General features: G+C 39.7%; 1 protein-coding gene across 16 annotated transcripts in view; it reads right to left on the bottom strand.

Moving 5' to 3' along the window:
• The window catches only part of LOC112987795 (ubiquitin-associated protein 2), a 172,339-nt gene that overhangs the window by 91,365 nt on the left and 64,708 nt on the right, over positions 1-16,266 (bottom strand). For 14 of the 16 annotated variants that reach the window (XM_064502632.1, XM_064502631.1, XM_064502627.1 and 11 more), the window contains 7 exons: positions 15,478-15,688; positions 14,192-14,231; positions 11,215-11,398; positions 8,645-8,711; positions 7,155-7,350; positions 5,789-5,880; positions 4,849-4,899 (listed from right to left, as the gene is read on the bottom strand). In XM_064502632.1, the coding sequence (XP_064358702.1) occupies positions 4,849-4,899; positions 5,789-5,880; positions 7,155-7,350; positions 8,645-8,711; positions 11,215-11,398; positions 14,192-14,231; positions 15,478-15,688 (841 nt within the window). The remainder of the gene's footprint in view (positions 1-4,848; positions 4,900-5,788; positions 5,881-7,154; positions 7,351-8,644; positions 8,712-11,214; positions 11,399-14,191; positions 14,232-15,477; positions 15,689-16,266) is intronic. The other 2 variants (XM_064502623.1, XM_064502626.1) reach the window with 1 other exon arrangement.

Genomic DNA, 16,266 nt, shown 5'->3' with positions numbered 1-16,266 from the left:
CCAACGTCGCCCCACGCACCCCACACCCACGCCTGCTCCCACAGAGCCACCCACCGATGGCAAACACAGACAACCAGCGACAAGGAGAGCTGCCAACACATCTCGCCCTCTGCACTCCCCACACCCCTCACCAAGGGAAGCAACTGACGCCAGCAACTTACCCAGACCCTCACCGCCAAAACACACACCTATTTATTTAAATTATTCTATTTATTCTCATAATTGTTTTGCTCTATTTATTCTGCTATTTATTCGAGGCAAATAAAGACCTTTTGTAAAAACTCGGGCGCCACGGACCTCACACAATCATAGCGTGATCATTCCAGGGGGAAGCCACCGCCAGGCGTCCCCTGCTCCAACTCCCTCCTCCAAACAGCTCGCAGGACATCGGGGTGCTCGCCTCCATGTCCACAGGAGGCTGGGACGCCTCCTGTACGGGGACAGCGGCTTAGGCCATCCCACGCGCAAGACCTTGCACTGGCCCTTCTTCAACTTCAGCAGCTTCCCACCACACTTTGCACACACAGTTACAAGGAGTGCACTTTTTCTTGCCCACTGATGCATCTCATCCTATGCACTGGAGACCATCCTTACCAAGGGAATCAGCAGATTTGAAGAAGTTACCCTGACACTCTGGCCCCACCGAGTATTCACCTATTTATTTATATTATTCTATTTATTTTGTTAGGGGTTTTTTTGTTAACTTTGCAAAGAAAGATCTTTTTTTAAAAACTTGGGTTGTCCATCGTAAGGAAGGGACCGTATTAAAAGGCATAGCCTGCCGCAACTGTCACAGCCAACTATGCCTCCCACACCATGTATCCTCCAGCAGAAACTTCTCCCTCCCTGTCAACCCCACATAGGCTGCAGAAGGCAGCTCCATCAGGCCAGCACCAGCACTTCCCTCCTGGGAAACAGCAGCCTCATTGACAGTCTCCCACAGACACTGCAGCACAGGTAAATCTACTCTCCTTGTCAACTGAAGACAGGAGAAACTCCAGATGTCGACAAACACGTGATTACATCCTCTTCCTGAGCACAGAAAGCTTGTACTTCCTGTGCCCAGACCTTAATAAATTCACTTTGGACATATCTGTCCCATCAGCTGGCCCCTCTTCTTCATTGCTGCTGTATTTCAAAAGTTCTTTTCCCTCTTGGCAGGATCTAAAACCAACAGTACCCAGATCCCCACTTCATCTCCTTGACTGTCCTCTTTTAGTGTAAATAATGGGCAAAATCTACAGCCATCTCCTTCGCACAAACGTTGCTAACAGTCCCCACAGAAGAGTGGGGGCCAAGCAGGGGATCACAAACATGCTCCTGGCTACCAACAGCTCCAGCCAGATGCCAAGATGCCCCAAGCAGTAGGTGCATCCAACCTTTTAGGCCTCCCCCAAGGAAGGCGGCACTGGGCGCCCACCCACTCGGACTGCAGCCTGGCAAAGCCTACAGCTCTCACATCTCCACCCCTGATGCTCACACACACTGTGCACACCACTGACCCCAGGCCACAGCTCACATCTTCGCTCCCATGCTTCACCACCTTCACCTGCACTTGCTGAGGAGGCAATGCTTCCCCGTGGTTCAAGTACAGCTCATTCCCTTGTCTTTAACGAATTCTTCCTGACATGTTTCATATACTCCTCTTTTCAGTAAAGTTATCATCACTTCTCTTTTTTGGGGGAGAAAGCGCCTGGTGTAGAACCAAGAACCTACTCCTAACTTTTTTATTGACCCATTATAATTTTTATCATTTGTAGTTTTTGTTTAATCTTAACCCAAGTATGTCCTTCTGTTTGTTTGTTTTTCCTGCTTCCCTATCTCATGTTCATCAAGGCAAACATTTTGTCCATAGGTTTAAGTTTTGGGAGGTGTATACATGTGGGGGGGAGGGGAGGTTCAACTTTAATACCAATATCCTTATTTCCCTAATTCATCATGGAATCTTTTATTTGTTTTTAATAACTTCATCTCAATTTATGTAACTCTTTGCTGTATTTTTTCAGTCATCCGTTACTTTTCTGGAACTGATAACAAGTTGCCACGTCTTCATTTAGCCAGGTCTTTCCTTTTATGTCAACATGGAGTTATCTGCTCTCTCTAGAACTTTTCCAGGTTTCAGAATTTTTGCTAGGAAAAAAGATACCCCCAAGAAGTTTTCAGTAACACTTCTTCATCACTTATTTCCAAGTCATTGCATCCCAGTTATATGGGACCCTGATTTAACATTATCTACCAAATACCTGGACAACTTCGCAATAACAGAATGGCCAGTTTTTCATTTTTATCTTCTAATACAGACACGAAGCTTCTTCTGAAGCAACACATCAGTATCTATTTCACAGCTTTGTTTTTCCTCATTGTATTTCATCTTTTTATCATTACCTAATGCTTGCTTTTTTGGTCTCAGTTTTTATTTCTTCTGGCAATAAATTTTTACCCTGTTATTTTCTTCTGTTATTTTCTGTAATTCCTAGCTTTTGAATTATGTCCACTATTAACAATACTTCTCAGCTTTTTTTCTTTTTAAATGCATTTCAATAGCTGTTTTTACTTTGTACCAAAAAAAAATTTAATTTAGCATTAATTCATTATCAGTTATCAACCACATTTTTCATTTTAATTTTTTCTTCCAACTTGAAGAGTTGACCTTAGCTACATCATTTCTTCTAACTTGATCGTTTCTTTTAACTTGAAGAGTTTCAACCCTAGCTACATCATTATTATTTTTGCCTATTCTTCCTTTTAGTCCACAGAATAATTTCTCATTTTCAAATGAGGTTAAACAGAGAATTCCTACTTGGTGCATATCACATCTGAATTGAGAAACTGTCATGTAGTATTTTTAAATTCCAGCATGATGCAGCACTGATGTAGTATTTCAGAATAACAGTGCCTTTTCCCCACAGCATCTTAGAGGGAAGAGTTAAGAAACACTACTAAAAAACATCACACCTGTACAATTTAGCATCCTGTAGATAAACACAGTCAAGAATGGCAAACTCTGTTTCATTGGAACGATTATAAAGCAGCACTCAAAATCCTTCCACTTTGAGCTCCCAGAAAGTTTAGAATAGGTAAAGCCCATCAGAAGACTACAGGCTACCATTTCCATGTGCCTACTTTTCATTATTTTATTAATTGACTATAATGAATTGAATATTCCAAAAAAAAAATAAATCTTCTCAGCAAGTTTTAGAAATATCACATACATGCTTAAATATGAATCCTGCCATTTTCTCTTGCTCACCCTTAACTCTTGGGCCTGAATGGATAGCCAATTAACAAATTTCTTTTCTCCATGTGCTTTGCTGTATTAGATTTAGAGTTACCCACTTGGTTTTTTTCTCCATTTACTGCCACCACCTGTAAATAACCTCCATAATTACCAATTCCTGCACCCTCAGAACCAAACTCCCCCAACCCAAGTAGCATGGTCTGCTGGCATGGCCCTGTGAGATAGCTACATGTACAAAGGTCTCTTGCCCAGAAGACACCACAGAATTAAGCTAACAGATGTGAAATGTAGGCTGATAAAAGCTCAGCAAGCCTTGCCAGAAAATGCTCCATCTCCTACCAACATAACCATAAAGTTACAGCCCTGCCTTCCCAAGGATGGCCCAACATTTTACATGACGCTCTAGCCTTACACCCTTTAGCCGGTGGCACACTTCCCAAACCTTCTGCGTTTCTGGGACATGCAGGATGTCCTAGGAAACATTCCCCTCCTAAGTTGTCTGAACTCATCTGTGCATTGTGGTGTTATGCTGTGGTACCATATCAACTCCACCAGGAGTTATCTCTTCACCACCATTAGAAGCCTGCCCAGCCTGAAAGCTGCATCATCTTTCCCAGCTCCAGAAGAACTGCTAATATGTTGTTACTTATCAACCTCTCTGAAAGAAAGTCCCATTTGTTTTAACAGATACTTCTTCCAAGAATTATGCCTTCAAGAGGTTAAGATCTTCACAGATGTGCTCTCTCCCCCCCCCACCCCAAATTCTTTTTTCCCCTCTTCCCCAGGATGAGCAACCAGACAGCATTTTGTCTGGGACATTCCTCTGTTCCATTTGACTCTGAATCTTTGGCTGCCTTTCAGATTCCATATGGAAGACCTGTTATTGACTTGAGTCTTTCTGACTGCAACATTCATTCAGTGCTACCTCTCTCCGGATTGCTGCTTATAGCTCCACTTCTGCCCCTATCAACACAGTACATCACGTAGTCCTCTTACTTTTCTCAGGTACACACTACCAAACTTTCCAAGTTCCTGACTCCAGTTTTCTGGAAACAAAATCCTTACCTTTCTGGAAACTAGGCTGAGATTCTTTCTGATTCTACCTAGAAGCTCAGCTTCTCTCACATGCAATTCATATTCTGGATTCAGGCAAGGAAGAAAACTTAGTATACTCTCCCCTTGTAGCTCATCTGCTGATGCATTTTTTGCCATGAGGCATACAGAAAGGGGGTCTCCAAAACCTGTCAGATGCACTTACTGGTTGCCAATCTGCATACTGTGCCTTGCTGTTCAACCCTACTCCTCACTAAGAGGAAGAGTCCACACTCAGATTTCAAAGCTGTTTGAAAAGATTTCACACTGCTGCAACAATCCAGATAAAAATTTCTCCACTCAACAGCAGAAAGTATGCTTTTACTTCTGTTTACAGAATTTGCAGGATGGACAAATGTGGGTGGCAACAATCATTCTTCTTAAATTTATACCACCTAGAGAAACTCTGTGGATATTCAACCAAACAGGATATACAATCACCATCAAATTTGTGTTGCACAGAGGGCCAACTCTGAAGGTATCTTGTTTAAAATGAAAAAGCCAAGCCATTTACTTACCATTGGCAGCCTGGATTGAAGCATCTGGAGATCATCATAACCATAAATCTGCTTAAAGACAGATAAAAACACAACATCATTATAACACTTTTGTCTAACAATGACTAATGTGGGGCTTTAAACTGAGCTTGATCTAGGCCCAGACCATTTTGAAGGTGGAAAGCTGTATGTCACATTGTGCTATCAAGGTGCAGTGTAGCATTTTAAGGCTAGCATAGCTAAGCTTGAAATGGCTTGTCATCCTAATATTGTTTTTCAGTGACAGCAGTCCTCTGAACAGCATTTAACTGTCCAGTCTTCAATACTGTTTTCACGGATGTGTCATTAACCAACCAGTGAAAAATCTACAGGGCATTCAGATCTGAGAGTAAATGCAGTAAGCACTCTTTAATACAATCACTGCTTCCAAGAATATGATGATTTAAGATCTAGTGAGAAGGCCAGAAAGCAGCCCATAGTTATCCCCAACATTCAGTGTGATACCTAAAGAAAAATACTAAAATAAAGCTTCTGATTCAGCAAACAGTTAAATAAAAATATATTAAACCTGGTCAGACATCAAGAAGCTATGTGCAATCTATCAAAGTAGACAGACTGGACGCACAGCACATTTTAAGCACCACTACAATAAATCTATTCCAGTAAGACAAACCTGAATGACTCTAATTTGACTAAAAGGGCCTAAAACTTGATTCCATTCAAAACCATAGCAAAACGCACGTTCAGCTTCAACAGCAGCCAAATCAAACCTGTTTTAAAATTTGCTATCAACTGTAAACTCCCACTGAACGTATTTCACGTACTTTTCAACATCTGGAATAGGGATTCCAGATGCAACACGTGCCAACACAAATGCCTTGGCATAGAGAGCAGCAAGTCTGGAGGGCCTACTTGCAGCAAGGGTTAAGTAATTAAGGACAGGTACAATTAAACTGCTTACTGGGTAGGCAGGCAGAAGTCCTCCAGGTCCCACAATATACTGGTTATGCAACAAGGGTGGTACACCTTGGGGCAGGTTTGGGGGAGCTTTGCCTGTAGAACCAAAATACAGACACTTTAAGAAGCCTTTAAGGGAAGAGAAAAAAAAGAAAGAATAAGAAAAAAAAAAAAAAAAGGCTGCAGCCTTGAAAAAACAGAGCTCATGAGCCCTGACAGCTGCATTATCACAGCTTCTAAAGAGCAGAGTCACACAGAAGAATTTAGTGTTAGTTAATGAAAATGCTTAAAACAGCCTGAGGAGTTTAATCATACCTCAAACTAAGGGAAAGCACAGATTACTTTAGACTGGAAACAACAGTCCCATCAGAGTACAGTCTGATTTTGTAGTTAATTTCATCTGAAAGGATTACAAGAATTACAGGAACTTCTTTCCTTGGTCCTCTCTTCAAGCTAAAATTTAGGTAGTGTTCTCAATCTAAGACAGCAAATTCTCTGCTCTGTCCACACATTCCTCCCTTGTCCCCATCAACAGGAGGCACTAAATGTTGTCAGCATACTTTCTGCGGGTGACTTATTGCAGCCAGGAAAAACAAAGAGAAGACTGAGGTAGTTTCAATTGCTCCATGAAGCAGTGCTAGGAAGCAGAAGGGTAAAAATGCACTTTGTCTAGCCAGTCATCAGATGCTTCATTTACAGAATGTGGGAAGGGGAAAAGAGGAAATCCTTGTGTTTGATCTTAATATTTAAATCATTACTTTCCCCCACAGGATTTTCTTTTAGCAGTTTAAGTTGATTAGAGAAACAACAGGGCAATTTAGCATTGTTCCCACTTCAGGGCAAGAAGCCTTGCCACCTTCTTTCCCTGTGGATTTCCTTTTCAAAAGTGGTATTTGCTGTGGCATGACCCAGACATCAGATACCTTTTTCCCTTCTGTAAATGTGGCAGCAGGGATGTGACACATGATAATTGGGACACTACAGTGTATTTTGATGCTGCCAAATGAATTCAAGTCACAGAGGAGACTGAAATTAAAGCAAATGTGAACTCACACCAAGAGCTGATCACAACCTAGAATACAAACTGGACAAATCTACTAGTCCAAAACTTACGAAGTCAGAGTTGCTCTGGTGTCTATTTACAAAGCTCTTTGAGGAGGGAATGTGCTGTATAAATGCTACATAACACCCTAACAAATATTTCAAATATACACAAGCAGGCAACTTTATTTTATAAGCCAGCAAATAAAGCATGCTGAAAATGCTAGTCAAGACTGGATTTCTTAGCGTAGTTATTGCTGGTGAGATGCTCAACTGACAGCCCTGCAGACTGAAGTCCTCTATCCACGTGATCTGTTAATATTGCGAACCTGAAGACACTAAGGGAGCTGCTCGTGTAGTAGCAGCTGGTATAGACACACTGGTAACGCTCAGGCCAAGGCTGTTTGTAGTGTTCATACTGCTTGCCATGCTGACAACCGAAGAGGTGGTGCTAGTGGCTGAGGTTGAAGCAGTTGAAAAGGTTGTTGAGGGCTGGAGCGAAGTTGTGTTCTCAACACTAGTGTGCTAGAAAGGAGACAAAAAGAATGAGGATCACAGAGCAAATAAACCACAGTGGAAGATGCTGGGAAAAAACAACCAACCTTTTAAATAACAGCAGCACATGCAAGAGAACGTGCAATATTATATGCATTATCTGTATATCAGGCAAGCAACGAAGTTGCATGTTTGCAATTTTTTCTCTTAAGTGTTCAAAGAAAGCTATTACTGAGAGTTAAATTCAAACAGCTATATCCATCACAAAATTATATCACTCAAATGTCCCTCACTGCATCATTTCGCGCCCTTTGACCGCATACTCCTTTAAGCCAGTACTTGTTCTTTTAAATAAACTTTTATGTTCTTCTGAAAGATAGTATTTGTTTCAAGAAGAAAACAGAACACTGCTATCAAGATTTCCTCAAGACATTTGTGGAAATTAAAAGATTAAAACTGCAATGCCCTATAACAGGATCAACATGGTAACCTGAAACACAGACCAGATATATTACAGGAACATGGGAGTATAAAGGAGTTCCTGGATTGAATCCAGCACAAAACAGTGCCTTAACTGTAAGCTGATCACACTTGCAAAACAGTATCATCAACATGCAAGTGCCAAAACAACTCTGACCACAGGAAAGAAGGACATTTGGATAAGTGAATTTTCAAGATATATACCCAGTAGGGACGGAGCATTACAAACTGAAGTACAGATGTAAAGAAAAGCCATGCTCACAGTGACATATCTGCATGTTCCAACTGGGTTTGTACAGAGGTATCCCATCACTGACGCACCAGGCAGCGTGCATCTCATTTAAATTTGTGCAAGCTCATCTAGAGCAGCCTATTCGATACACAGGTGACAGCAATGCCACGTAGTAAATTCTAAAATCATCTCTTAAGAGGCATTTGTCATTACATGTATCATGCCATCACCCGTACTTTGCCAGCTAACATCTTCAGTGAAGACTGCTAACACTCCATATTTTGGAGCACTTTCAGAGAGCCACTTTTAAAGACTATTTTTAATACACTTGCTACAACAAATTCTTTCTTTACTCCCTCCCCCTGCCTGGAAATTTCCTCTGCAGTTGTGCAACAGGCAAATCTCTGTAACAGTTATTCTCAGCAGAGTACAAATCACAAGCAGTAATGAATCTTTTCGCCACTAGAGGGCTGGCAGTCTTCCTTCTCCCCCGATAAAGCTCTTGTCTCAGTTCTTGGTGTACTGGGACACAACGAACATTAAGAGAAGGTCTTAACCATCAGATAAACTGACTACACGCCAAACATCTGTTGAAATGCAAACAGGACTTACTGCATGTGATGTGCTTGAAGACAACACTGAGGCAGGGGAGAGGCTGCTCTGATGATTGGAAAGGGAGCTAGAAAGAAATTGTAAAGAATTCGTACAATTAATTTATCTTAGACTCAGCTTATATCTTAAATACATATATAAAATATATGGACAATTTTTCCTTTCTTACTACCTACTGCTTAGTGGAAAATTTTAAAGTACATAGTCAACCATTAATTACAACATGGAATTAATATGGTGTGCCAAAGGAGCATGATAACATGCTAGCGTCTCACAACACTCCAATAAACGTTGTGACAAAAATCTAACACACTACTCACTCCTATTTATCAGTTTACTGCATTAAAAAAAACAAACAAACAAACAAAAAACCCAACAGTTGCTTCAGGAATTACATTGCAAAGACTCCAGGACATTTAATGCCCCAAACTAGAAGAGTATACCAGAAGAAGGTTCACATGACACATGGCTAGTTTCTTATTCTTTCCTTGAGCAGCTATTACTGGCTGCCACTGGAGGCAAGTACTAGGTGAGGCAGTGCTTTGGTTTGACTCACTATGGTGTTTCTGATAATTTAATCTGCATAATATTTGGTCAACTAATGAAAACTATAGGGTATTTGCCCTATTAGCTGGCCAACAGCCCCAACACTCTCTCGAAAGACAAAGATGAAAAAACCCCCAGCAAATACAGATCATCTGTGAAAGCAGGAAAATTAGACTACTACAGAATCTGGCAATCAAGCTCAGTTCATACCACCACGCCCCCCAAAAACCATTTCCTCATTTAAAACACAAATCAGAACAACCAGTTCAGTTTTATACATACACTGTAAAATGCCACAATAAAGAATCCACTGCTGAAAGACATACTCAGGTAACTTAGTTTTAGGAAGCAAATCTAGTCTTCGCACTACCTTTTTGCCTAGATGAGCAGGCCTGTAAACTTGAGGCAGTAACAGCAGCACCAACATTCATCTATAATCCAAAGACCATTAAATGTCTCCTTGAAAGATGACTGAAACTGATTCTTAAATATCTACATTAACCAAAGTCATACCTTACCTTCAACGTCAAGAACAGAGTTTTCATAGTACAATAAGGATTAAAAAAATAAACACTGAACAAAGCCAACCATCACACAATGACTTAGAACTGGACTGTAACCACTCATGTATTTGCATGTTCACTTCAAAATATATATGGTTTGGTGTTCAATAAGCCCCTCCTCATGTGAATCAGAAGCAAGAGAGATCTTGAACACAACAAATATTTTAGTATTTTCCATGGAAATAGCCATAAGAAAATACAGCAGTATTTATAACAAAGCTTCAGACTGAACGATATGCCCTAATTTCAGGGAGGACACTTCTGTCAGCTGGTCAAGGTGAGGGACCAGTCCAAGTCTCAAAAGTTTCACAGATTCATTTCACTTTGAGACTTTAAAACTGTTCCCCATCTGCAGGAGTCAGGATGACAACACTTCAGGTAGCAAGCAAAGAAATGGTTTAGTCCAGCATACAGTTCTAAAACATTCCCTCCCCACAAAACCCCTCTTCTAAGAAGCCTTAATTCATTATCTGACCTATAGCAGAGACTCAGATAAGAGCTGTCAGCACAATAGTCAGATGTGCTTGGAATTCAGGCACCACCTTTCCATGTCAGTCAGCATCTGCCCCACAGCATCAACCCTCCAACCAAAATTTCTACCAATATACAAAGTTTTTCAAAAAATGGAAGTGCAGAGAGATGATGTTTCTAATATGAATGGAATAATCCTCATTGACACATTCGCAATTCCATTCAACAAAAAACACTTGTGGTACAAAAGGGAATCAATTGTGCCCCAGCTAAGAAACAGAGAAAAACCTGTGATATCCCATTAATTTCTCAGAATACCCAAATACAGCACAAAGGTCAGCGTTAAAAACTTAACCAACCAGTATAGCCTCAAGATGTCACATGCCTGAGAAGAGAGCTCAAGTAACAGGCACTGAAAAGCAAACAGATAATGTAAATGAGCTAAGCTGTGCTGAATGCAATTCCAAGAGCAACAACCTGCTATTTGGAAGCGCCCTCAGGAAGTGTCTTAAAAATAGAAAAATCCACACATTGTCCCTACGGAAAAATTTCACTTTTTTAATTTTAAGAAATATAAACATGAATGAAACTACAATGCTTAAAATTAGCCAGGAAGTAAACTGTTAAGGAACGATTTCAAGTCTACAGTACTGAATAAACAGCAGGCACTACAGACAAAGTAGGAAAGAAAAAAAAAGTGGAGGATCAGTTAACTAACTGGCATAAAACTGAAGCAGAAGCCCTTTGAAACACAAAGTTGTTTATACACCCTGAAAATTTGAGGGCAGCAGCTGCTGTATCATTAAGAGGCAGCCCAGGGCTTACACTTCACAGCCAGAAACATGCCAGTCTCTAAATAACTCTCCTAATTTAAGTTAATGACATAAAATGGGACCCTATTGTCTGACAGTCCCCATACACAATCACCCTTGCAATCTGCCCTTTCCCCAAAATTCAGCTCCTTTCAGTTTACCACAACTCCTACTGTACCTGCTTAACTGTGAAAGTGAGCTGCTGGCCAAATCACTGGACTGAGGCAAGCTGGGCAACGTTGCCGAGTGCTGTGATGCTGAAGGCAGAAGCGAAGCAGTAGTGGACACCACGCTAGGCAGAGAACCAGCAGAAGGTAATGAGGGAGAGGGCTCTGTCTTAGACGCTGGAACTGATGAAGTAGCTGCAATAAGTTAGAAAAAGGCATTCAGAGATGAATCCCAGCATACCTAACATCCTAAGCTGGATTCAGGAATACAGTAGTACTCTCCACTTGGTTAACAAAAACCTGATGGTTGAGAACCAGTAACAGTATCAAACAGTCTGGCTATTAAAGAAAATTCAGATGGCAACAGAACTATCAATTTTTCCCCCTTTAAGCTTGTCACCTACAATAGATTTACGATTTTCACTGGCACATATGCAGTAAACTACAGTCTTCTGTACTTCACCTCTCACTATTTGATTACTAGCTTTTGCCCACAATTCCATCCACATTTTAAAATTCCTTGCATTTGATTCCAGTCCCCTTCCACAAAGAAAAATTATCTGCAGTCCTCAAGACACTGCACAAACCTACTTTTGCCTGCACCTCTGCTTCTTCTCTTCCACTTATGCAGCACTTTTCAAGTCTGAAATTTGGATCACTGGAGTACAAGGGTACATACAACTTACCAGTCTGGAGCACTGAGTCAAAAACATAGAATAAAATGAGCTACAATAAAAGGCCACACCAAATACAGCATTAAGCACTTTAAATGGCCGAAGAGTTGTCAAATACTGCCTTACTTTACTTGACTTCAATAGCAAGAAATGCTTAACATTGAAATTACATTTTTGGCCTATATACAGTAGAATCAATTTACCATAACTGTACCTTTCTAGAGGATCACTGTCTTTTAATAAGCCATTGAAACACTCTACTGCCCAGAATAATTCCCTTGCTGTTCCTACACTATTTCCTTTTGTCCTCTGAAGAGCACAGAGAGACGCTCGCTCACCAGTAAAACTCAAGAAATGAGTTTAGCCCTGCCTTCTGCTGGACCATGCTTTCATACAATACCAGAGATCACTACCCAAGGGCTCAACCATTAACCTGCATGCTTGTGAGGATAAAAGTAGTCAACTTAAAACGCTCACCAAAAGCCAAATACATGCTTGGAAGTTAAGCATCACTGTTCACATTATTGTTTTAGCTTTCTCCCTACATGTCCCAAGTCAGGTTGCTGGACTGGACGCTACACAAAAGAAATCAAGACTTCTCAGCCTTGGCAATAGGCGTGAGGGTAACAGAACAGAGAAGGAAATAAAAGTGACAGAAGTGAAAGCACAGTTATGAAGGAGGCAAATAAATCACCCCATACCTCCTGGCAACATTCATTTACAAATAAATAAATGACATTTACAACTTTCAATATATTTAGACCAGAGTTGATTCGTTCACTTCTTGAAGTCAAAATAGATGTCCCCTACTTAGGGAAACGAATCATCATCTTCATTAAGAGCCTTTATAAGATGCCTGAACATGGAATGCAGTGGGGGTGCGGGGAGGGTATAGGATGGTCAGAAGTATAACAACAGTCATGTTTTCAATGACTTAAGTTTTAGAGAGGATGAGATCTGGATATTAAACAACAACAATAGCAAAGACAAGAGATGAAAAATATTATTAATTAAGGCTATTGGCAGCACATACAGAAGGACAAAGGTCAGTACTTTTAAATGGTAATAAAAAAAGAGAAGGTTCAAAATAGTTTGGATGTGTGAAATAGACACACGGAAGAAGGTGGATTCCAGCTTATAGGCTCGAGATACAGGGGAAAAAAAAAAAAACTCGAATGAGAACTGGCATAGAAAAAGGGACCGAAAATGAAGCTCTTACAAAGTAACTACAAAAATATTAGGAATTCTTGGAATTTCATTTTCCATAGAGAAAGGGTAAGTCCTGTAGTGAATTTCAACACTTCATTTATTAATTCTGTACTTGAGAGTAAGAAAGCTTTCCATCTGAAAAGGTGTCTTATATATTACAATTTCTTTTAAGAGGTAACTTAAACAGAAGCTGGTGGTAAGAAAAAACAGCGTTTACAGGTTTGAATACTCAAGTCCTTTCTACTCATAAAGTAAAAAAAAAAAAAAGCTGCCCCACTCCTGACACAACTGAGGAGACATTTAAGAGGAGGATAAATTTAAAATTGAAGTGTGAGAATTACAAAAGATATTAATTCACACCGCTGACCTGAAAATTTCCATAAAGCTGCACAGAAAGGCCAGAAGGGCAAAAACTGTATTTTAATTATTTTAACTCCAGGAAGAGAGTTTTAGGGGCAACACAAATAAAGCAGCGTGCTAAAAACAAGCCGATACAAAGAAAACAATAATGCTTATATCGGAGCCAGCACTATCGTATTTTTACCCTACTGCAAGACAGCAAGCCACCCAGCAGAGGGTGCATGGTAGTCACCCTTATTGCTCACAGGATTGCAACAGGGCATAAGCAGCACTATGGGCAGTAAGACGTACTTTAAAAGAATGTGGCTTTGCTTCATTACCACTAAAGGCTAATCACAGCTTCCCAAATGGCAATTTGAAAAATGGGTCAAAATACATATAATACATACTATATATATAATATATATAATTTAAAAAATATATATGTGTACACACACACACACACAAATTTTTGACAGAGGACTTTAAAAAAAAAAAAGTGGCAGCTTTTCTAACTCTAAGACTGCCCAGGGTTGCACATTTGAGTATATATTTAATAGGGCTAATTTCATATATTGGCATTAGCCAATTAGCAAGCTGTACATTCTTTGCAAGTACAAAATAAACTCAAATTAGTTAAAGATAAATAGCAAGAACTGTACAAAACCTTAAACCAGGTATCACTGCTACAACTGTGGGCATACCAAGTAGTAAGGAAAGGTCCGCAAAAGAGTCCTGTGTATAATGAAGCTTTGTAAAAACTTACTGTCAAGAGTTGGCTGTGTTCGACCACCACTGTGCCCATTCTGTAAACAAAGGAGAAATGAGTAAGTCACCTTAGAGCAGTATATTAAATTTTCAGACTGATTCACACATACAACATGCTTCATGCAAAATTCTAAGTTCATTCTAAACTTAAAGACAATAAAGGTAGGAAATTAACTTGTTACTGCCTTTAACAAAACCACATAATAAACTTGTCTCAAGTGCAAGGTGTCCTGAACATACAGAACCCCATACACTGCCCAAACTACACCCATCTGAAAGAGACTTTCCCATGTACGGTATACAACATAAACTTCAGGTTCACACCGATATGCAAGAAAGAGAATTGCGTTAACATATAGGAAATGGTTGTGCTTTTGATCTAATGCAACTCACAATTTTAACTATCCAAGTTACACAGAGACGCCAAAATGCCATTTTTTTCCATTGAAAGATAAGACTTGAGAAGCACCAGTTGTTTTTTGGATAACGCTGGAGTACAGAAGTGGATAGTCTATGCTTGGTCCTCACCAGTACATACGAGCTAGTGCAGAAGACAAGTGTGACTGAGCCATTACATATCAAAGGCCAGATGTAAAAAGAAAACACAAAAAAAAAAAAAAAAAACCAAAAAAACCCTTAAATTCTCACAAGTTCCTTAAGCATTTAATAAATTAAGTTCTCTTAAAACAAACCTACATTCCTTATACAAAGAGAGTAGGTGCTTTTGAATGCCTCCAGAGAGAGAGATTCTCTCTGTCCTAGATTAGATCTCCCATATGCTTTTTAAAATAAAACATGAAACTAATTCCCACTGGTGTTTAAATCTAACAGAAGAGTAATGCTGCAGGAGCCACAAACAGTTCTGGATCCATTTGCTAGGTGCCATATAAACTTAATAAACGATATTACCTTTGGACAGAAACTGTCAAGACATGGCAAAATATTATGACTAATATTTATATAGAGAGATAGTTCCTTTCTTAAAAGCTAAGCTTCAGGGAAGGAAACTCAAATAGAAGGGTAAGTGTTACTAAGAAAAAAGGTCAGACAGCAATTTAAGATGTCAAAACCCATAAGATCAGAGGCTACTGTATCCCAAATACAGTATGGCAAGGAAATAGCTACACAACAAGAAAAGTAAGAACGGAGGACAGAATGGCTTGGGAATCAAAGATACCACTTGGTTTGATTAAAAGTATTAAAATAGCAGGGTAATACAAGTCTAACGTAGATAACATGAATATTTAAACTCTCTTCAAGGTCTTATTTCTGAAACTCACTCACCGTAACTGCAACAGGGGTTGATTCAGACGGAGCCATGGAGCTTTGGTACGCTATCCTACTATGCACAGAACTCTGGTCATAGGAGGAAGTTGTTGTTACTGGGCTAGTGCTCTGGGATGAGCAGGTCAGACTGGAAGAGGTGATGGCAGAGGTTGTGTAGGTGGACTCCTGTACTGTATTGGATATTGGCAAAGAGGTATTCAAAGGATCACTGGAAAAAGTAAAAGTTATTTATCATCTTGGTAAACATCATCTCAAATTACCTTCATGAAAATATCAGCTCCTATACAGTTATCTAGTGTGTATCTCATGTAAAATTATTCAAATCCACATTATTTATATTAGAAAACCTAATTATGAGAAACCTATAATTTTGCTTTGGGGGACATGATAATCCCACTTTTTTAAACAACCAGGTCCACAGAAGTCTGGTATATGATGAGATAGACCTAATCTCTTGCAATAGAATTCTAATACTACAATAACAGTCTAAGAATGGACTACACAAAGCAAAATTTGTAATGAAGAAACAAATAAGTGTTACTAGTATGGTTGTATTTATCATTGGCAATTTTAGCATTTAAGTTAGAGCTTCTGCATACTCTTTTCTCATCCCATAGGAACATTAGTTCTACAATCTGGTGCCAATCTACTGACAAAGGTATATAACATACAACATTCATCTCTCCTGGATCAAAAGCGGAAGAATAGGGGCTCTAAGGAAATAAACACTCAAAAAGATTTGAAAAACAAGACAACTAAACATGAGAAAGCAATGCTAAAAAGGGC

Source organism: Dromaius novaehollandiae, chromosome Z (genome assembly GCF_036370855.1).
Source record: "Dromaius novaehollandiae isolate bDroNov1 chromosome Z, bDroNov1.hap1, whole genome shotgun sequence".
NCBI classification, from domain to species: domain Eukaryota; kingdom Metazoa; phylum Chordata; class Aves; order Casuariiformes; family Dromaiidae; genus Dromaius; species Dromaius novaehollandiae.
Note: the sequence above shows the minus strand (reverse complement) of the source record. Positions and strands in the feature narration are given on the sequence as shown.